The 24,230-nt window shown below is 43.2% G+C and overlaps 1 protein-coding gene across 20 annotated transcripts in view; it reads left to right on the top strand.

The window, feature by feature from the left end:
• Nucleotides 1-24,230, top strand: part of LOC115201553 (neurexin-1a) — a 539,338-nt gene that overhangs the window by 268,768 nt on the left and 246,340 nt on the right. For all 20 annotated transcript variants that reach the window (XM_029765293.1, XM_029765279.1, XM_029765275.1 and 17 more), the window contains one exon: nt 1,309-1,428. In XM_029765293.1, coding sequence (XP_029621153.1) covers nt 1,309-1,428 — 120 coding nt within the window. The remainder of the gene's footprint in view (nt 1-1,308; nt 1,429-24,230) is intronic.

Below are 24,230 nucleotides of genomic sequence, written 5' to 3'. Positions count from 1 at the left end.
TATTGACAGACAGAGGCTAAGAACGTTGTCTGAGACATTGTCGTTCAATGCTAATAGCTGCTGAGGATGATCTTTACCTTTTTATTTGGATTACTAAAGATGACTGAAGTTTTTAGACCCTCCACAAGAGACAGATCCCAGATTGTCTCAGATTCTGTTTTACTTACCACTTTATCTACCCTATGTGTACTCTCTTGTGGACAGATCTAATTACCATAACTGGTACTGTCGGGAAGGAATGGGATGTGTAGGCTAACAAGCAGCAGTGGCTCCGGCATAAGGTTTTTTCATCACTGGTTATTTGGAGAAATCCCAATGTCGCAGGTGTTAGCATCTTTCTCAATTTCCAAAGGAGAGGGTGGAACTCCTCGTTCCGGTGCCGCTCCTTGTTTTAGCATCTATTCATCTCTTCTCTTAACATGTATGGATCCAGAACTTATTCAAGCAGCTGACCAATTACGTGAGACTTTAGTTCTGATTTTAGATGACCCTCTGTGTTAGATTTCTCTTGCCATGTAAAAAAATGCACGAACGGAAACATATATCTAATCCCTCACGAAGTGATCGAAACTTCTGAATGGTCTCTTTTTCTGATTGGATACACCGGCTACTTCCCTTTTTCTACATTTGACCTGCGGTGCTCTTTCTTTTTGACTCAAGAAACAATAAAATGTGTTGCTATGGTTTCCCTTTCTTTCATAATAATGTTGGTTCTTTCCTAAAAACAGTGGTGAGGCTGTAAGAACATAATAACTATGTGGATAAATAAGCAAGAATACCTTAAAACTCACTAAAACAAAAGACAATCTCTGTAAATGCAACATAAATATTATTTAAACCTGTCTTAAAAAAGTCACTGCTTCACTGTTCAATGAGTGTTTTCCGTGTCTCTGTATAAGTACATGTGTTCGTCTTTCTCTGTGTGTGTGTGTGTGTGTGTGTGTGTGTGTGTGTGTGTGTGTGTGTGTGTGTGTGTGTGTGTAAGGTTTTTCTGTGTGTAAAGTGTTAGTGTGTGAAGGAGCGAGAGAGAGAGAGAGAGTGAGAGAGAGGGGAGGATAGAGAGAAGTATGTTTGTCTCAGTATGTCATTTGTCAGTATGTAAAATGTGTTTCATACTGTATGTGGGTAAGTGGATTACAAGAATGAAGTTGGATTATGCTTTTAATCGTATTTACGTGTTTAATTCTCTCATCACATATACACATACATTTGGTCAAATCTGATCACATATTTTAAGTAATCCCTCCCTCCCCTTCCTTACTTCCCTCTCCCCCCACCCACTCCCCTTCCCTCCCTTCCTGTGCCCAGGCCCCAGTACAACGTGCCAGGAGGACTCGTGTGCAAACCAGGGTGTGTGTCTGCAGCAGTGGGAGGGGTTCAGCTGTGATTGTAGCATGACTTCTTTCGGAGGGCCACTCTGCAACGACGGTAAGACACACATCATTCTTACCCCCTGTTTGTGTGTACTGTACACACAGCTGTACCCCCCTGTCTATGTGCTCACACACTCTTCGACACACACCCTTACCCCAATCTACTTAATAAATAAATAATATAATCAAATGTCCATTTAGCAGACACTTGTATCCAAAGTGACTGCACACCTATACACACCCTTCTAATGTATATCTATCTGTATTGCACACACATCTACCCCTATGTACAGTACCAGTCAAAAGTTTGGACATGCCCACTCATTCCAGGGTTTTTCTTTATATGTACTATTTTCTATATGAAATAACACATATGGAATCATGTAGTAACCAAAAACAACAACAACAAAAAAAGTGTTAAACAAATCAAAATATATTTTATATTTGAGATGATTCAAAGTAGCCACCCTTTGCCTTGATGACAGATGTGCACACTCTTTGCATTCTCTCAACCAGCTTCATGAGGTAGTCACCTGGAATGCATTTCAATTAACAGGTGTGCCTTGTTAAAAGTTAATTTGTGGAATTTCTTTCCTTCTTAATGCGTTTGAGCCAATCAGTTGTGTTGTGAAAAGGTAGGGGTGGTATACAGAAGATAGACCTATTTGGTAAAAGACCAAGTCCATATTATGACTGTTACGAACCGGCTCAAAGTTCATAACAAAAGGGAGACAACGTGGAGACAAGGAATAACAAAATATATATTTATTAACTAAGGTAACTAAAATACAAATAAACATAGTGTATCTGCATGGAGAGAGTCTCCTCCATGAATGTGGAAGAGGTGCCTTTATCCTGGGACACACCCGGGCCCAGGTGTTTCCCATGTAGCTGACGACCCTCCCAACTCCGCCCACCGCCATCCTAATAAGGAAACGAGAGCAAAGAGAGAGAATACGGCAGACAGAGTGGGAGGGTCGTCACATGACAAGAACAGCTCAAATAAGCAAAGAGAAACAACAGTCCATCATTACTTTATTAAGACATGAAGGTCAGTCAATCCGGAAAATGTGAAGAACTTTGAACGTTTCTTCAAGTGCAGTCGCAAAAACCATCAAGCGCTATGATGAAACTGGCTCTCATGAGGACTGCCACAGGAAAGGAAGACCCAGAGTTACCTCTGCTGCAGAGGATAAGTTCATTAGAGTTACCAGCCTCAGAAATTGCAGCCCAAATAAATGCTTCACAAAGTTCAAGTAACAGACACATCTCAACATCAACTGTTCGGAGGAGATGACTGTGAATCAGGCCTTCATGGTCGAATTGCTGCAAAGAAACAACTACTAAAGGACACCAATAAGAAGAAGAGACTTGGTTGAGCCAAGAAACACAAGCAATGGACATTAGACTGGTGGAAATCTGTGAAACGCAGAGTCGGTGAACGGATGCTCTCCGCATGTGTGGTTCCCACAATGAAGCATGGAGGAAGAGGTGTGACGGTGTGGGTGCTTTGCTGGTGACACTGTCAGTGAATTATTTACAATTCAAGGCTCACCTAACCAGCATGGCTACCACAGCATTCTGCAGGGATATGCCATCCCATCTTGCTCTTGGTGAGACTATCATTTGTTTTTCAACAGGACAATGACCCAAAACACACCTCCAGGCTGTGTAAGGGTTATTTGACCAAGAAGGAGAGTGATGGAGTGCTGCATCAGATGACCTGGCCTCCACAATCACTTGACCTCAAACCAATTGAGATGGTTTGGGATGAGTTGGACCGCAGAGTGAAGAAAAAGCAGCCAACAATTGCTCAGCATATGTGGAAACACCTTCAAGACTGTTGGGAAAGCATTCCAGGTGAAGGTGATTGAGAGAATGCCAAGACTGTACAACACTGTCATCAAGGCAAAGGGTGGCTACTTTGAAGAATCTCAAATATAAAATATATTTTGATTTGTTTCATACTTTTTTGGTTACTACATTCATAGTGTTGATGTCTTCATTATTCATTTACAATGTAGGAAATAGTAAAAATAAAGAAAAACCCTTGAATGAGTAGGTGTGTCCTAAGTTTTGACTGGTACTGTATGTATACACACACGTCCATGTATAATCATATGGTCATTTGGCAGACATGTTTAGTGTTACAGAACTGTCATTACTAACATTAACACATAGAGTGGCCCATCGGAAACCAGATATTTGGAACACGTTAGCTGCTTTCTATGTACTTCATTACATAATCTTGTCTCTCCCCATTGAGTCATTGATACAGACACTTAATGAACTACCTCAACTTATTCCTGTCCTTGGTGACATATTGTACACATCTTAGCCATACAGGTGTAGGATCTTAATTTGAGCCAGTTTGCTACAGCAGGAAAATAATCATTCAGCATCAGGAAATGTGCATTATTATGTGGATTATAATTAATGGAGATTTTTGTAGGAGTTGGTACATTTTTTATAAGTGAAAATCAAGTCTGAAATTTCAAAGTGGAAAGCCTTTTTAAATGTTATAACTCTACAAATGTTAAATTAAGATCCTGCATATGTACACACATGCATACTGTAATGTACACGGCAACCTATATAGGAATGTATTTTGTCCTTTGTGACAGCTTTTGTTGTACACCCACGCAAAACACATTTCAAGTCTGCCTTCGCTAAAGGCTTGCTATAAATTCCACGTTGCATACATGAAGTTCCATACATTGAGTTCCATACGTTGAATTACATATATATTGTATCTTGACTGAGTAGCCATTGTGCCAGAAGAGTTGACTAAAGGTAAGTGTTGTCATCGTCATGGTGGCAACAATGAACAAGTCCATTTGGAACATTGGAAACCATTTTCTTCTCCCGTACTGTCACTTTAGTACTAATGTCCATGAGAACCCCTCTGTTTTCATGAGAAGTTATTATTTTCCATGTGGACTCTGACACTATAAACGAGAACACTTCTGTCCTATACTTGTACATGCTGCGTTTGACAACTCATTGGTAATTATTATATTCCTGTGGACTCTGGCAATACAAAATGAAAATGCTATTATCCACTGTGTGCAGCACTTTACCTGACAGCAATAGAGGCCTGGAGGACACAGCAGGAATTTAACTGACAGCAATACAGGCCTGGAAAAGCAGGAATTTACCTGACAGCAATATAGGCCTGGAGGACACAGCAGGAATTTACCTGACAGCAATATTGGCCTGGACACAGCCAGAATTTACCTGACAGTAATAGAGGCCTGGTGGCCTGGACACAGCTCATTGCTGCTTTAGATTGTTTCACTCTTTCAGTAGATTTGATATGGCATTACACAACATGTCAAAAGAACATAACATGTATTATGAGGTGAGAGCTATGAGGCATGACTGAATGGACATTTGGGAAGGTGCTTACTCATATTAAAGACTGTTACTGCATCTCAAATGGCACCCTATTCCCTAGTGCACTACTTTTCATCAGGGTTTCTCAAAACTAGTGCACTATATAGGGAATGAGGTGACATTTGGAATGCGTCACTAGAGAATGAGGAGAAAGGGGGGATGTTGTCTTATTAATGATAAGCCCTAGAGAGAAGGGGACGGCAATACTGGGACAATGTGGGAAGGCTTGCAATAATTCTACCAAATAGCCTGCTGTCTTATGCAAAATATGCACTAGGGACAAGGGGAGAGTGTGCAGTGGTTATTATTTCCTCTGTAATGGGCAAATGGAGGAAACTGCTGAGCAGCACTTTAGTAAAAGAGAGAGAGAAAGAGAGAGAGGGAGGGAGGGAGAGAATGGAGGGATAGAGATCAAGGGAGGGAGGAAGACAACACAAAAGTAAGTGAGGGAAGGAGTGGGGGGGCACTCTGTGGATGGAGCTAGGGCTGTACTGTAGACGACACAAAAATGAGGGAGGAACAGGGCAGCATAGATGGTAATATATTCCCTGCCATGCAGCTGCCAACCAGATAAGAAGCTTCTCTCTTTTGTTATCAGGGAAGAGAGCGTTAATAGATTTCAGCGCTGGCGCGCCCCTCTCCTTCGCTCCTCCACTCTTCCACTGACCACCGTGATAACACACGAGAAGGATACTCGTGTCAGGAGAGATGTGAAACATTTATACCCCAGACAGTCATTCAAATTTACACAAAATGTACATCTCTCCTGTTATCTCCCTTTCGTTCTCTTGCTCTCTCCATTTCAGTCTTTTATAACACATTCTCTCTTCCTCTCCTTCTCCCTATCTCTTTCTCCTTTCCCTCTCCCTTTCTCTCTCATTCATCTATTCCTTTTCACCCTAAGCACTGTCTTTGGTCTGAGAGTTATACTTTATGGCAGAGTTGTGAATGAGGAGGCGTTGAGAGATATCTATCTATGAAGGCCAAGCAAACTGCAGGTGATCATTTAAAAGAGAGGAAAACGCTGGCATGGCCCCCTTCTGTTCCTTTCCCTTTTCTCGTCTATATCATCCATATTCATCCCTGGCCATCCAGCGAGGTGTGTGTGTGTGTGAGTCTCAGCAGGTAGAGCCCTCTAGTTGGGGCATAATGCATGTCCTGTAGCCAGTGGGATGGCAGGTTTATTCACAGGAGGCATTCCTGACAACACATCTGGTTATTTTCTTGAATGAGTTCATTCTCTGGGCCTGGCTGGCACGCACACACACACCATTGCCACGCATACAACAGAAAGCGACTTATCTGTGTGTGTGTGTGTGTGTGTGTGTGTGTGTGTGTGTGTGTGTGTGTGTGTGTGTTTTTCATTTAACACAGACAGAGAGAGAGAGATAGAGAGAGAGAGAGAGAGAGAGGATTTGAAGCATCTCAAGTAGTTCTGTTAGTCCATCTTATGGATGGTTTACAGATGATCAGACTATCAACAAAGTATCTGTTGATAAGCTACTGCTTGTTACGGTTAGGGTTAGGTTTAGAATAACCTTTAACCCTAAGGGTAAGGTTAGGGTTAAGGCTAGGGTTAGGGTAAGGGTTAGGAAAGGAAGGGCCGGAAATTCGTTAAAAACTCCAGCCACCCAAGCCATAGACTGTTCTCTCTGCTTCTGCACAGCAAGTGCTACTGGTGCATCAAGTCTGACACCAACAGGCTCCTGAACAGCTTCAATCCCCAAGCCATAAGACTGCTAAATAGCTAACTAAACAGCAAACAGAATGGCTACACGGACTATCTGAATTTACCCTTGTATTAACTTTTTTTTGTTTTGCACTGTGTCTGTGCACACTCACATGGCCCTACACACTCAAGCACACTGACACTCTAACACACACACAGACTCATACACATAAACACTCACTCCATCATTTGCTCACAAACACATAATATGCACATACATTTATAGTGACTCAACACACACACACACACACACACACACACACACACACACACACACACACTCCCATACAATCATCATATACGCTGCTGCTACTCTGTTTATCATATATCCTGATGCCAAGTCACCTTACCCCTATATTGTACATATCTACCTCTACCACTCCAGTATCCCTGCACACTGTAAATATGGTACTGGAACTGACCCTGTATGTAGTATGGTTACATACTTCCTCGTGTGTTTTTGTTCTACATTAAGTTATTTTTAGTATTACATTGTTATTGATTACTGCATTATTGGGGTTAGAGCTTGGAAGAAAGGCATTTCACTGTACTTGTTCACGTGCCATAAAAATACTTGAAACTTGAAGTTTAGAGTCAGGGTTGGGGTTAGGTTTAGGGTAAGGGTTAAGTTTAGGGTTAGAGCTAGGATTTAGGGTAGCAGATAGTTAGTTGAAATGTTACTAATAGTCTGTAGATAGTCTGTAGAGGATGGACTAACCAAATAAATTGTTACCAGAGAGAGAAAGAATGAGAAAGAAAGATATAATGAGTGAATGAGCAAAAGATAGAGAGGAATGAAAGAACAATAGAAGTATATCAGTGGGAAACAACATTTTTACAAGGTTCATTTGCATAAGCTGAGATGCAGAGCAGCCATTTTTCGATGAAGCCAAAAAGTATTTGAGGACAAGGAGAAATGCGTCCCAAATGGCACCCTATTCTCTAGTGCACTGCTTTTGACCAGGATCCACAGGGTATCCCAATAGGCACTGGTCAAAAGTAATGCTCTGTAAAGGGAATAGAGTGCCATTTGGGACTCATCCGAGGAGTGCGGCACTAGGCGCCATTTCTGAGATCTCTCTGGTGGGTCGTCATGGGCACCCTGCCGCACCCTGCCTCGTCGAGACGGCGAGAAACTCCATTTCATATTCCCTGGTCCCCATCCCAATCCCAATCCTGAGTTGTACGGCACGATGATGCTACACACACACACACACACACACACACACACACATATATGAGTACATGCACACACACCAAACATATGAGCACATGCACACACACTCACACACACACATATTTGTGGAGCAGCTGTCAATCATAAAGCATGGGATGCGGGAGATATAATGTAATATCTGGTGGTGATATCAACATCTCATCATTTCACTATCAGACATGGGAATTCAGCCTCATGCCACAGAGTGTGAGTATCCTAAATGGCACCCTATACATTATATATTGCACTACTTTTGACCAGAGCACGTAGTGCACTACATATGGAAAAGGGTGCCAATTGGACACAGACAATGATCATCGCTTCACTTAAACCAGTGCAGTAGTGTGAATCGATAGGAAGACACAGGGGGCCAATGCCATGGAGACGACTCAAGGGGTAGGTTCTCATTTGGGGGTCTGGCCCAGTCATTGGGGGTAAAGATAGAGCCTATCTCTAACACCTTACACTCTCCATTAGGTCCTCATTACATTTACATTTTAGGCATTTAACAAACACTCTTATCCAGTGTCTTACAGAAGCAATCAGGGTTAAGTGTCTTGCTCAAGGGCACATGGACAGATTTTTCCCCTAGTCGGCTCGGGGATTCGAACCAGGGACATTCCAGTTACTGTCCCAACGTTCTAACCGGTAGGCTACTGCTCTTCTCTCTTCCAGATTGCACACTTTCAGTAATAGAAGGTAGAAGGAAGATGATTGGGTAATGTCGGAAGGAAAGCTACATAAGTGTCTAGTGTTACCTTGCTTTAGTCTTTATTCAATATGAAACAAAGTCAAATAAGTGTCATAACAGTCTTCGTTCAGTCTAACACATCGTTAGGTTATCATGCTGAGGGACACCTGCTGTGGACAGAAATTGTTCATTTCACAGTCTGGGTTTTCCAACAAGGGGCAACTAGGCTTTACCATAGAGAAGTCATTCAGTTGACTGGTTGGGAGGGCTGACTGGTTGGCTGGCACACTCGGAGCCTCACTCTGCACACACACACACCCACGCACACACACACGCACAGACATGCACACACACACGCACAGACACTCCAGAACCCATCATTTGAGTCACCCCAGCAGAGTGGATATTTGGAGGTCAAGGCCACAGTAAAATGGCTTTCCATTCCTTCCACTGAGGTGGACAGCGACAAAGAGAGAGTAACCGTCACAAATGGCACCCTATTCCCTATACCGTGCACTACTTTTGACCCAGTCCCATAGGGCTATGATTTAAAGTAGTGCACTATGTAGGGACTAGGGTGCCATTTGGGATGAACCCAGAGCAGCAGGGAGCCAGCCTATTAAGACTAAGTGTCTCCTCTCTCTTCTTCTCTGTCTTTCACCATGGAAAGAAAGAACCGGAAAAGTACAGTGATGTGGTTACCCACAAACCTCTATGGCTAAGTCCCATAGGGTTCTAGTCAAAAGTAGTGCACTGCATAGGGAATAGGGTGCCATTTGGGATGCACTCCCTCTCCCCTTTCTCCTCTCCCTTGTCTTCAACCCACTCATCGGACAACCTGGCCAATGAAAAGGTCCTAATTGACACTTGTATTGTGAGGACTGTTTCGGATGCTGTGCATCGCTGGTGGGAGATTGCATGTAATGACTTTAAGTCTCTCCAAAGGAAGTCCAATTTCCATGAAACCCTTTCCACTGTCACTGAGGAGAGAGTGGCTTTTCCTTTAGCTGTTCGTGTCCCTATCACACCTCACCATGTAATCCAGAGAAGCACAATCTAACCACCAGCCATGTTCTAACCTTGTCTGTGTGTGCATGCGTGTATGGATGTGTGTGTCTCTATATGTCACTAAAGCTTCCGTGTAGTCTAGTCCTTCTGATGGAGTTAAGCATTGCGGTGGTCGAGTGTCTGAACTTAACACATACAGACAAATCAGACGGTGTGTGTGTGTGTTTAGCTGTTCAGTCTAAAGTGGGTCGTGAAGGGGCTAGAGGGTTGGGTAGTGGGTATGGCCAGACCATCCACGCGATCTCCACCTCGCCTCACTACCCCTCTAACACACACACACCGGCCACCCCGCCACACCGGCCACCCCGCCCAGTCAGCCTGAAAGCTAAGGCCATTAGTGCCATGTCAATATTATATCAACAGTGGTGATTGTGTTGCGTGGTTGGGGGACTCTGTCCTCGGCCTCCCCTGCTCTCTCCTCTCCACCGCCCTCTGTCTATTTCTTATCCATGTCTAAGTCTCGTTCCTTCCTTTATTTTCTGTCCTTTTGAGGATTGTCTTTCTGCATGGCCTGCTGGGTAAGTGGCGCTATAAGCAGAGCTCTGATTGGATGGCGATTGTGTAATTGTTTAGGATGTACAGTACCAAGTGGTGCATTGCCTTCCTGTTAGGACTGTATAGAGAGGTTAAATGACAGAAAAACTTGATGAAGTCAGGGAAAAAGTGTCTTACATGCTTGTCAAATATACTGAACAAAAATATAAATGCAACATGTAAAGTGTTGGTCCCATGTTTCATGAGCTGAAATAAATGATCACAGAAATATTCCATACGCCCAAAAAGCTTATTTGTCAAATATTTGAGTACAAATTTGTTTACGTCCTTGTTAGTGAACATTTTTCCTTTGCCAAGATAATCCATCCACCTGACAGGCGTGGCATATCAAAGAGCTGAATAATCAGCCTGATCATTACACAGGTGCACATAGTGTTGGGGACAATAAAAGGCCACTCTAAAATGTGTGGTATTGTCACACAACACAATGCCACAGATGTCTCAAGTTTTGAGGGATTGTGCAATTGGCATGCTGACTGCAGGAATGTCCACCAGAGCTGTTGCCAGAGAATTGAACGTTCATTTCTCTAAAATAAACCGCCTCCAACATCGTTTTAGAGAATTTGGCAATACGTCCAACCGGCCTCACAACCGCAGACCAAGTGTAACAACGCCAGCCCAGGACCTCCACATCCGGCTTCTTCACCAGCGGAATCGTCTGAGACCAGCCACCCAGACAGCTGATGAAACTGAGGAGTATTTTTATCCGTAATATCCTAGCTCCCAAGTGGGTGGGCCTATGCCTTTCAAGGCCCACCCATGGCTGCGCCCTTGCCCAGTCATGTGAAATCCATAGATTAGGACCAAATTAATTCATTTCATTTGACTGATTTCTTCAGTAATATCTTTAAATTGTTGCTTGCTGTGTTTATTTTTTTGTTCAGTATATGAATGGGAGTACAGACAAATGCAGGCAGTGTGCCAGTTCCACTCGAGGACAGAAGCTGATCTAGCCAAGACTCTTGACTCCACTCAACCTTTAGACACTTACTATGCTGTAACAGACTCCAACACATCTCTGATAAGTGAAGCATTCATGACACATTTTCTAGTTCATGGAATTGGAGAGGACTTCCACCGAAGCACAGACACACAGACACAGATACACACACTCTTTTCTCTTGGGAGACATACAAGGATTTAGGCACTTTGTTAGGACTCAATCGATATGAGTGGACACCCAGTCGTGAGACCAGTGCGCATGTGTGTGTGTGTGTGTCCTGTCAGGGAAATAACTTGTCTCTGTTAGTAGTATTGACCCTTTAAACACAACGCTGCAAAACAAATCTATTTGTGTGAGAAATATTGGGGTTTTGGTCAGTATGTGTCTGTTGAACACTTGGGCTAGCTTTGATTTGGCATTGTGCCTAAAATATATGTGAAAAACGTACTTAAGTGCTTCTAGTGTATTCACTTCAATTCCATCTCCCCCTAATGGAACTGTATTCACAACACACACACACACACACACACACACACACACACACACACACACACACACACACACACACACACACATCATACAGACATAGAGTGCAGACACAAACACACTGTCCATGACTCATCTTCATAGCTTCCTGTTGTACACTCTTAGAAAAAAGAGGTGCCATCTAAAACCTAAAATGTCCTCATAGGAAAACCCTTTTGAAGAACCCTTTATGGTTCCATGTTGAAACCTTAACACAGAGGGTTCTATATGGAAACCAAAAGGGTTCTACCTGCAACCAAAAAGGTTCTCCTATGAGGACAGCCGAACATCTTAAGCGTGTTCTCTGCTACACTAAGCAGCACTGCGTGACTGGATGAGTGAGTGACTGAAAGAGTGAGTGAATGAGTGAGTAACTGAATGAGTGACTGAATGAATGAGTGACTGAATGAGTGACTGATTGAGTGAGTGACTGAATGAGTGACTGAATAAGTGAGTAACTGAATGAGTGTCTGAATGAGTGACTGAATGAGTGAATGACTCTATAACGGTCCACTATACTATAGAATAATAATCATTAATAAATAATATGGTGGGTGCTTATATTTGTCCTGTTCCACACATGTACAAGTGTGTATTGAGATCAAGGCAGACTGTAGGTCTCTCTCTCTCTTGCTCTCTCTCTCTCTCTCTCTTCCTCTCTCTCTCTTCCTCTCTCTCTATCTCTTCCTCTTCCTCTCTCTTCCTTCCTCTTCCTCTTCCTCTCTCTCTCTCCCTCTCTCTCTTCCTCTTCCTCTCTCTCTCTTCCTCTCACTCTTCCTCTCTCTTCCTTCCTCTTCCTCTTCCTCTCTCTCTCTCTCTCTCTTCCTCTCTCTTCCTCTTCCTCTCTCGCTTCCTCTCTCTCTTCCTCTCTCTCTTCCTCTCTCTTCCTCTCTCTCTTCCTCTCTCTCTTCCTCTCTCTCTTCCTCTCTCTCTTCCTCTCTCTCTTCCTCTCTCTCTCTTCCTCTTCCTCTCTCTCTTCCTTCCTCTTCCTCTCTCTCTCTCTCTCTCTTCCTCTCTCTCTCTTCCTCTTCCTCTCTCGCTTCCTCTCTCTCTTCCTCTCTCTCTTCCTCTCTCTCTTCCTCTTCCTCTCTCTCTTCCTCTCTCTCTCCTCCTCTCTTCCTCTTCCTCTCTCTCTTCCTCTCTCTCTTCCTCTCTCTCTTCCTCTTCCTCTCTCTCTTCCTCTCTCTCTTCCTCTCTTCCTCTTCCTCTCTCTCTTCCTCTCTCTCTTCCTCTCTCTCTTCCTCTTCCTCTCTCTCTTCCTCTCTCTCTTCCTTCCTCTTCCTCTCTCTCTCTCTCTCTCTCTTCCTCTCTCTCTCTTCCTCTTCCTCTCTCGCTTCCTCTCTCTCTTCCTCTCTCTCTTCCTCTCTCTCTTCCTCTTCCTCTCTCTCTTCCTCTCTCTCTTCCTCTCTTCCTCTTCCTCTCTCTCTTCCTCTCTCTCTTCCTCTCTCTCTCCTCTCTCTCTCTCTTCTCTCTCTTCCTCTCTTCCTCTTCCTCTCTCTCGCTTCCTCTCTCTCTTCCTCTCTCTCTTCCTCTCTCTCTTCCTCTTCCTCTCTCTCTTCCTCTCTCTCTTCCTCTCTTCCTCTTCCTCTCTCTCTTCCTCTCTCTCTTCCTCTCTCTCTTCCTCTTCCTCTCTCTCTTCCTCTCTCTCTTCCTCTCTCTCTTCCTCTTCCTCTCTCTCTTCCTCTCTCTCTTCCTCTCTCTCTTCCTCTCTCTCTTCCTCTCTCTCTTCCTCTCGCACTCGTGTTTTCCTCCATATAATCTTCCACCATCCCATCCTCACACGATGGCTATTACATGCAATAAACATAACGAGTGGAAATGCAATTTAATATTAGTATCAAACCACAGTATTAATGACGAACACAGCATTACTAACTCCACTACTGCTCTCTCTCTCTCTCTCTCTCTCTCTCTCTCTGTCTCTCTCTTTCAAACATCTAGCCATGTTCCAAAAACAGTTTTCATGTTATTATATATCGAGTGGAAATAATTAATGCAGGGATGAAAAGGGAGATCAAATGGACAGCTAATTGTAACAAATTAAGCGCTTTATGGCGGTACTGTCTAACACTGGAGAACATTACAGAGGAAATGTCAACACATTGTCATACTGTGAGCTGGTTTCATTTCATATTTATTTCGTATTACTGAAAATGGGGAAAGGATTGATCAAACTAATGTTCATATAAGCATTATCAGCCGATGCTACAATGAAAACCATATTATTACTCCATCTTGTGTGTACATTTGGTTTCCCTCATAAATACATCAGAAAACTGTAAATGTGTTTGCCTTTGGCGATGTGCTTCATCAGGGTTATGCGTTAGCTTTATGTTCATATGGCAAAGCGAAACAGTATCAAAGAGAGATTATGTGTGTGAAGGGATCTGAGAAAGTGTGGGAGTATACAACAGATTGTATGTTTCAGTTGTGTGTGTGTGTGTGTGTGTGTGTGTGTGTGTGTGTGTGTGTGTGTGTGTGTGTGTGTGTGTGTGTGTGTGTGTGTGTGTGTAGAAAATACATTGACGGATGGTAGTTGAACTTGTGTCGTTGTTGGTGCTGTACACTTCCGTGTATAGTAAATCTGGTTCATGCAAAATGCAGCTGTATTTCTGTTGTATGTTGAGTATATTTGATCAGTGTGTTTGTAGAATTAGTGTATGTGATAATCATGTATACTCCCATCTCTTCACATAACAACATACACACTCACACACACACACACAAAAATTCTCACACACACACACACACACACACACATACACACACACTCACACACACACACGCACAAAACATCTACTTTTTCCATTGCCCGCGGCGTGGGTTTGAGCAGGCCCAGACTATACACCAGATAAACAGATGGGCTTTTTAAATGCATGTTGAGCCACTTGTATAGTGAACAGACTCTCATTCTGATCCTTTCACTCCCAGGATTCTGCTGGTGAGGCTTCTCACGCAATCTAAATGGGAAACGGACAATGTGACAAAACCTTCCAAACGGACATGTTCACAGCATAAGCAAAACCACAAAACAGCTATTCATTTTCATAAAAGCATTTAAATACACGTTAAGATCAAAAGGAGGGGAAATAACTTTGGGTAAAAACTCTGCGTGGGTGTATGTGGAGGGATGTACGAGGAGGAGGCGTGTGTGTTTGTGTCTGTGTGTGTGTTTTGTTGTGATGAGGATGGATTCTGTGAAATACATTAACCTAATCCTGACTGTCAGTGAGAGAGATTGGAGTCAGGAGCTTTTCTGACTGTCAGTGAGAGAGATAGGAGTCAGGAGCTTTCCTGACTGTCAGTGAGAGAGATAGGAGTCAGGAGCTCTATCTTTCTCTCTCTCTCTCTCTCTCTCTCTCTCTCTCTCTCTCTCTCTCTCTCTTTCTCTCTTTCTCTCTTTCTCTCTCTCTCTCTCTCATATTTCTAGATGGATGGGCCAACCGGGTCGCAGACCCTGCAGCCCTCTGCATTCTCATTTGCCCACCAATCAGCCTACCTCCAGCTATCTGGGCCATGAAAGAGCTTTCTGAGGAGAAGTGTCTTTCTCTGAATGAGAGGGCATTTTAAACCTCACTTATTTTTCTCTATATTTCCTTTTCAGACAGTCCTGCCTGACCCCATTCTACTGAATGGGATTCAAACGAGAACATAAAGCAGCGGCAAAAATAGACTTTTGAGGCGATCTAGAATCCTCAGAGAGGGACTAATCACAGTTAAAGAATAGAGGAGACGTGAAATGATGCTTCAGTGTCCCAGTTATCAAAACGGACACAGACATACTGTAATGTAAGCACTGAGGAATATTAGTCTAGTCAATTGTTGCTGCACTGGTAGGCCACTCCTGAAATTCTGTCCAGACTCTACACACACAGACTCTACACACACAGACTCTACACACAGAGACTCTACACACACAGACTCTACACACAGAGACTCTACACACAGAGACTCTACACACACAGACTCTACACACAGAGACTCTACACACAGAGACTCTACACACAGAGACTCTACACACACAGACTCTACACACACAGACTCTACACACACAGACTCTACACACAGAGACTCTACACACACACTCTACACACACAGACTCTACACACAGACTCTACACACACAGACTCTATACACACACAGACTCTACACACACACACAAGGTGTGTCATTTAAAGTGTTGTCACACTATGAATGGTTTGAATCAAATCAAATCAAGATGAATTTCTACAACACATTTCAGACATGGAATGCCTCACAATGTGCTTCACAGGGAAAAAAAGAATAAAAACAATGAAAATAAAAACTGAAATATTTACTACAGGATAAACCCCCCAAAAAATAACAAGAAAAACTGAACAACTAAAACACACCCTAAGGAAAAGCAAAGCTAAAAAGTTGTGTTTTAAGATCTATTTAAAAAATGTCAAAAGTTTCAGCCCCCCTCAGGTTCTCTGGCAGGCTATTCCAGAGGCTGGGGGCATGATAACTAAAGGCTGCCTCTCCATGCCTCTTGGTCCTAGGCTTTGGGATAGTTAAAAAGCCAGGGCCAGAGGGACCTACTGGGTACATAACTGAAAAGCATGTCTGACATGTATTGGGGTGCACAATCGTGGATTGATTTAAAAACCAATAGAATAATCTTCAAATCAATTCTAAAACTCACAGGAAGCCAGTGCAGAGACATTAAAACCAGTCTAATGTGTGCTCTCCATCTGCTCTTGGTTACTACCCATGCTTCAGCATTCTGTATGTTTTGCAATGGCTTTCTTCGGTAGACCAGACGTCTCTCTTTATCAGCCTGTGTAACGGATCTTCTTAGAGAAGTGGAGGAGTCAGGCGCAGGACACAGGGATGAAGGTAAACCAAAACGTGTTTACTAAAATTATTAAATCCATCTTCTCTTAAAAATACATAATCTGGAGAAAACACCTCCAACTACACTAAACGGACAAACAATCACCGACAAGACAAACAGGAAATGTAGAGGTTTAAATAATGAACATAATTAGGGAAACTCAAAACAGGTGTACACAATACAGACAAAACCAAACGAACAGTGAAACATCGATCGGTGGCAACTAGTAAGCCGGTGACGTCGACCGCCGAACACCGCCCGAACAAGGAGAGGGGTCGACTTCGGCGGGAGTCGTGACAGCCTGAGAGCGAAACAGCAGCACCTTGGCAATGTTCCTCAAGTGGTAAAAATCTTTTTTGGTCACATTCCTAATGTGCGATTTGAAATTGATTTGAAATTGAGTTCAGAATCTAAAATAATACTTAGGTTTTTACCTGGTGTTTTATCTTTGTTGACTGTGAATTAAAATGTGTGGGAAGATTCTCTCTGTGTTTTAGCTCCAACAATAAGTACCTCGGTCCAGTCTTGATTTAGCTGGAGGAAGTTGTGTGCCATACAGGTATTTAAATCACTAATACAGTCTAATCATTTATCCTTGGAGCTAAAATCCTCTAGTGACACAGAATAGTAAAGTTGTGAAGCGTCTGCGTAGCAGTAGAAATCAATGCTGTGCTTTCTGATAACGCTGCTAAGGGGTAACATAGAAACTGAACAGTACCGGACCCAAAACCTTGTGGAATGCCATCTGTGATATGTATTTTCTCTGTGTTATGTTCACCACGGGTGACAAAAACTCTTGAGCGGTTAAATAGGTAATATATCAATTTAGAACTGGACTGGAGAGACCACCTCTCCAGTCTGTCCCGAAGGACATCATGGTCAACAGTGTTGAATGCAGCACTTAAATCCAAGAGTACAAGGACAGAGAGCTGTTTGGCATCTGTTGGCTCTAAGACAAATGACCATTTTAACTAAGGCTGTCTCTGTGCTGTGGTGGGCCAGAAAACCAGATTAGAATTTTTCGAAAATACAGATTGCACTTAAAAATATATATTTTTGGTGTTTGAAAACTAATTTCTCCAAAATGTTGCTTAAGAATGAAAGGTTGTAGATTGGCCGAAATTGCTAAAAGCTGAATAATCTAGATAATTTTTCTCCAGAAGGGGTTTCACCATAGCAGTTTTTAGTGCAGTGGGGAAGGTGCCTGGGAACAGGGAGTGATTAACAATAGCTTGCACTTCTTCAGATATGCAATTAAAAAAGGTTTTGAATAAGGTGGTGGGGATAGGATCCAGAAGGCAGGTAGAAGGCTTAAGTTGTGATATCACTTTCCTGAGCATGTCTGTGTCAACCAGGGAAAATAAATCCATAGTGCCTTTGCATGGTAGGCTAGGACAAATATCATCTAACTTCTCATCATGTCTATCTTGACTGATACCCAGCCTAATGTTGGTTATCTTATCTCTGAAATATGCCGCAAACTCATCACATTTAGATGTGGAGAAAAGTTCACATAGGTTGTGGGGGGTAGGATTTATCAGGCCATCAATGGTAGAGAAGAGCACTAGAATTATTCTGATTATTAGTGATCAAGTTAGAAAAATGAGTCCGGCTGGCATTTCTAATTGCCTTGTTATAATGTATATGCCAAGTTGCTCTCTCAGAATATCATAATGGACCTGCAACTTTGACGTTCTCCACTTCCGCTTTGCCTTTCTGCAATTTCTCCTTAATTTATTAGTTTCCTTGGCCTTTTTCAACTTTACTGGAGCTATGGCATCTATGGTTACCCTGCATTTTTTAGTAAAGTTATCAACTGAATCATCACAAGAGGAAGGCAGAATAGGTGGTGGAGTAGTTATTGTTCATACACTCTAGTGTTTCATAATGTGTTCAGTATTACCCTGTGCTATGGGCAACAAGGTAGTAATGAACACACAGTGGTGATCAGATAAAGCAACATCAACAATAGAGGATATGCCAATAGAAAGCCTCTTGGTAATAACCAGGTCCAGAGAATGGCTGTGGTTATGGGTGGGCCCAGTAGAAAGCCTCTTGGTAATAACCAGGTCCAGAGAATGGCTGTGGTTATGGGTGGGCCCAGTAGAAAGCCTCTTGGTAATAACCAGGTCCAGAGAATGGCTGTGGTTATGGGTGGGCCCAATAGAAAGCCTCTTGGTAATAACCAGGTCCAGAGAATGGCTGTGGTTATGGGTGGGCCCAGTAGAAAGCCTCTTGGTAATAACCAGGTCCAGAGAATGGCTGTGGTTATGGGTGGGCCCAATAGAAAGCCTCTTGGTAATAACCAGGTCCAGAGAATGGCTTCAATAAGAGTGGCACTCAGTGAGAAACATGCGATCAACTTTGTGCTCAGTAATGAGGTTATTCACAAGAAAGGTTTTTACTCGTGATTGCTCTAATATTTCTAAGTGCCATATTCAATGAGTGTGTGCCACTCTGCCCCTGGGGCATCTGCCTGGAGTTAACCAATGGAAAAACAACCAAATTATTAACGTTACAACCATGTTTTCTGACACTCTCCAATCTATCAGAATGGTAGGAGATGACAGTTTGTATAAACTCACTAGAAAGGTGGAGTTAAAGGAACATAAATTAGGTCACACAATAACCGTAGTGCCATTTCTACAGGAGTTGATATGCTTTCTAAGTCCTCTGTTGCTTATTCTGACAGGGAGAACTGGAGCACTGCCAGACCCTGTCTGTCAGTCTGTAAAACAGTTTGCCATGTTGCTGGAAATAATCCTGGAACCCCTGCAGTTAGGGTGAATCCCGTCTCTTTTAAAAAGTGCTGGTTGCTCCCACAGCAAATCAAAGTTGTCACAAAAAGAGACGTTCCTGTCGTTGCAAAGTTTCTTCAGGTACTCGTTTAGGGCAAAGAGTCGTCTGAAACGTCCAGAAGCCCTTCGGTAGCACGGGAGGGGGCCAGAGATAATTATTATCTTCCCTGTGCCAGCGAGGGCTTTAAAAATATTTGTAGCGTTATTAGAACTATAACATCCCCTTAGAATTACCACCCTCCGCCCGCCCTCCCTCCCTCTCTCCCTTCTCCCTCCCCTCCCTTCTCTCTCTCCCTTCTCCCTCCCTCCCTCCCTCCCTCCTTCCTTCTCCCTCCCTTCTCTCTCCCTCTCTTCTCCCACCCTTCTCCCTCCCTCCCTTCTCTCTCCCTCTCTTCTCCCACCCTTCTCCCTCCCTCCCTTCTCTCTCCCACTCTTCTCCCACCCTTCTCCCTCCCTCCCTTCTCTCTCCCTCACTTCTCCTTCCCTCCCTTCTCCCTCCCTCCCTCCCTTCTCCCTCCCTCCCTCTCTCCCTTCTCCCTCCCTCCCTCTCTCCCCTTCTCCCTCCCTCCCTTCTCTCACCCTTCTCCCTCCCTCCCTTCTCTCTCCCTCACTTCTCCTTCCCTCCCTTCTCACTCCCTCCTTCCCTCCCTCCCTTCTCCCTCCTTCCCTCCTTCCCTTCTCCCTCCCTCCCTTCCCTCCCTCCCTTCCTTCCATTCTCCCTCCCTTCTCCCTCCCTCCCTTCTCTCTCCCTCTCTTCTCCCACCCTTCTCCCTCCCTCCCTTCTCTCTCCCACTCTTCTCCCACCCTTCTCCCTCCCACCCTTCTCCCTCCCTCCCTTCTCTCTCCCTCACTTCTCCTTCCCTCCCTTCTCCCTCCCTCCCTTCTCCCTCCCTCCCTCTCTCCCTTCTCCCTCCCTCCCTCTCTCCCTTCTCCCTCCCTCCCTTCTCTCACCCTTCTCCCTCCCTCCCTTCTCTCTCCCTCACTTCTCCTTCCCTCCCTTCTCCCTCCCTCCTTCCCTCCCTCCCTTCTCCCTCCTTCCCTCCTTCCCTTCTCCCTCCCTCCCTTCCTTCCATTCTCCCTCCCTTCTCCATCCTTCCCTTCTTTCTCTCTCCCTTCTCTCTCCTTCCCTATCTTTCCTTCCTCCCCTCAGCTCTAACAAATCCTCTCTACAAACTCACAAGTTGATTCTGTTAAAGGCTGCAGGTGACTGTGGTATGAATAAAACATACAAACATATAAAATAAACATAATTAAACAAACAGCATTCAGGAGAGAATAAAACATGTCCACAACATCGCAGGAGTTAACAGTCATATCTGTTGCGACACAGTATCACATTACCCTGGAGGGCTCATTTAGGAGGCATTTAAAATGTGTTCTCTCTCTTTTCCTTAATCCATCTTTTTCCTCCATCCATCCCTTCTCCTCTTCTCCCTGCATCCCTTCAGTTTGATGTAAATCATTTCCAACACGTTGCCTTGGACAGAGTAGCCTGGTGACATCAACATCACACAGGATACAAGGCAATGCCTCAGATAGGCCAGCGTTGTCACTGATCCACCGTCTGTGAGGACACACACACACACACACACATTTTCTCTCTCTCTCTCTCTCTCTCTCTCTCTCTCCTCCAGCCAAAAAATCTTATTCATATTTCTCCTCTTGTTTAGGGCCAGATAGTATTCCAGTTTGCTCTGTTTTTTGGTTTATTCTTTCCAGTGTGTCAAAAAGTTATCTTTCAATTTTTTCATAATAGGTTGAGTCGAATTGTGTTGCTGTCCTGGGTCTCTGTGTGGTCTGTTTGCGTTTGTGAACAGATCCCTTGAACCAGCTGGCTGAGGGGACTTCTATAGGTTCATCTCTCTGTAGGTGAGGGGTTTATGGTAGAATGTGTGGGCATCGCTTCCTTTTAGGTGGTTGAAGAATTGAACAGCTCTTCTCTGGATTTGATAATTAGCGGGTATAGTCCTCATTCTGCTCTGCATACATTGTTTGGGGTTTTGCATTGTACATGAAGGATATTTTAGCAGAATTCTGCATGCAGTCTCAATTGGGTGTTTGTCTAGGGTGACCACATTTCAAATATGCAAATGCAGGACAACAGAATGGTTTTGCAGGACAGTGTAGCCTATATTAAAAAAAAAGCTCAGTATATTGTTTTTCGCTGAGGAAATGTTGGCGTTTGCTGTTGATGATACTGCAGATCATTCTTTTCAAGGTTACTGTTGATGCAGATTCCACAGTTATTATTGGTGTCAAATTTGTCTACACTTTTGTGTATTGGGGTGATTAAACCTTGGTTCCAAATAATGTTGAAGAGTTTAAGAATAGCCCTTTTGAATTTGTTTGCATATTTTATCATTTTGTTTAGTATACCATCAACACCACAGGCCTTTTTGGGTTGGAGGGTTTATATTTTGTCCTGTAGCTCAAATAATGTAATTGGAGATTCCAGTGGGTTCTGGTAGTCTTTAATGATTCTAAGTTTTGTAAATGATCATGTATATGTTTGCTGTTGGTTATTTGTTATATGGCCGAAAAGGTTGGAGAAGTGGTTTATCCATACACCTCGATTTTGGAGACTGTTCTTCATGTTGTTGTTTGTTTAGTGTGTTCAGATTTTCCCAGAAGTGATTTTATTCTATGGATTCTTCAATGATTCTTCAATCACAATGAGCTGTTATCCACCAACAGTAGGCCTAATTCTCTAACTGCTTTTCTGAGCTGAAAGAGAATATACCCAGACGGAGCTCTTTAAATCATAAGGTTTAATTCATTTAAATTCTCATCAGGGACCTGTCCAGTGCCGTGTCCAATAGGAAAGAGAACAGGAATATATTCATGGTGTCTTCATATCTTCCCAGCAGGACTGCCTCAACAGACACTCTGTTTTCAAGTCAACATTTTAATTAGTATTCTATTTGGAACAACAACATGTTCCCTTTTACTGCGGTAGCCCCCGCCGGGCAGCCAATTAAAATGCTCCTCACTAGATTAGCTTCTCACCAGCCAGCTAGCACACCACTAGGTGTATCATAGCTAGCTATACGCACACACACAGGTACACACACACATACCGCACCCATGCACACATACACACACACACACAGCCTCACACACACACACACACACACACAAACACAACATATCAGAGTGACATCGGCAAAGGAACACAGGAGAATTATACTGTATTATACAAGCCACAACACACCGCCTGAGAGGCACCGACAGGGACCCACAGCCCTCCAGTTCAGTGTATCTCTCCATCTCACTGCCTCTCTCTCTCTCTGCCCGCCTCTCTCTTTCTCTCTCTCTGTTTAGCCCCTCTCTCTATTTATGTTTCTCACTCTCTCTCTCTCTTTCCATCTCTCTCTTTCTATTTCTCTCTTTCACTCTTTTCATATTTTTATTTCTCAATCTTTCTATCCCTCTCTCTCTATTTCTTTCTTTCTCTGTCTCCCTCTCTATCCCTCTCTCTCCATCCCTCTCTCTCTATATCCCTCTCGCTCTATTTCCTTCATTCTCTGTCTCCCTCTCCATCCCTCTCTATTTCCTTCTTTCTCTGTCTCCCTCTCCATCCCTCTCTCTCCATCCCTCTCGCTCTGTCCTTCTTTCTCTGTCTCCCTCTCCATCCCTCTCTCTCGCAGCAGCAGCCTGTCTAGTTACAGTATAATATTTGCTTTCATCTCTTCCCTTTCTTCCTTTTCCTCCTTCCCTCTCTTTCGCTTTCTCTTTTTGTCTTTCTCTTTCTTTCCCTCTCTTTCCCTCTCTTTCTCTTTCCCTGCAGAACAACACTCTCTTATCCGTTCCATCAGTAGCTCTGAAGGTAGAGAGAGTAATTGATTACAATCCCCTACATTGCTCTGCTGACTTCGATGAACAAACTGGAATAAGAGATTAGAGATACAAATGTGGTATTAGGAGTGTTTGATGGAGCAGGAGTATCAAAATAGTCCCAAACAATCATAAAGGGGTGATGTATTTTCTCATCTGAATCTGATCACACAAGATAGAAAGACGTCAATAATACTGTGTAGACCAGAGGCATTCACATCCTGGAGGTCTGGAGTACTGCTGGTGTTCTGTTCTACCTGATCATTAATTGCACCCACCTGGTGTCCCAGGCAGTGACAAATTAGTATAATTTCAGCTCATTGCCTGTATTTTCTTCTTTTTCAACCTGTTTTCACCACATGCTAAATAATTTCACTCAACATGTCTCCTCACAGAAATGTAGCATGATGTCTTTGTGCCCAGTCAAGTGTATTATGTAAAGGAATTATACACACGCATGTGGTAGAAAAACACATTATCCAAGAAGGCTACTCAATGTCAATGCTTCTGTGAATATAAGCAGACAGTATATAGTATATGCAATTTTAGCAGACACTTTTATCCAAAGCGACTTACATATCCATTGCCCCGGCATGAATCAAACCCAAGATCCTTTGTGTTGCAAGCACCATGCTCTACCAAATGAGCTACACAGGATCAGCCATTTAATGTTAGGAGAGAATGGGGTTAAGTTGAGTAATTTTTTACATTCAGCATCACTTCTTAAAGGGAAATATAGTCTTCTTTCTAACAAAGATATCTACATATATTTCAGGCTGTTCTGTATCCCTGGAAATAATCAGAATTCACATAAACGTTACAGTTTTGGAAACCTAGCTTGTTGTAAAAAAAAAAATGTTTTTTTTTGGCACAACTTTACCCTGGGTATGGGGTAGGTTGAGCCACGGGACAGGGAAAGTTAAGTCTACCTTTTTAAAACCACGTCTATCTTTATGTCCCACAATTGAACACAGTCACAATAGTTTTTTTGTCTTTCAATCATTTTATAACACTGGCTTAACACCTAACAAACAAATTGTACATAAAACAAAAAAACATTTAACATAGTCCAGGCCCTGTCCAGACCTCAAAACCCAGCGATAATGCCTTGCATTACGCATAGGAAGAAAACACTTACATTTTCGCAACTTGCCATTGGCTCAACCATTTGCTCAACTTATCCCACGGCAATAATTGACTGTTAGCCCGTATGGCTACAAGAACGCACTTTCATGCTAGGTTTA

Source organism: Salmo trutta, chromosome 10, assembly GCF_901001165.1.
Source record: "Salmo trutta chromosome 10, fSalTru1.1, whole genome shotgun sequence".
In the NCBI taxonomy this organism is placed as follows: domain Eukaryota; kingdom Metazoa; phylum Chordata; class Actinopteri; order Salmoniformes; family Salmonidae; genus Salmo; species Salmo trutta.
Note: the sequence above shows the minus strand (reverse complement) of the source record. Positions and strands in the feature narration are given on the sequence as shown.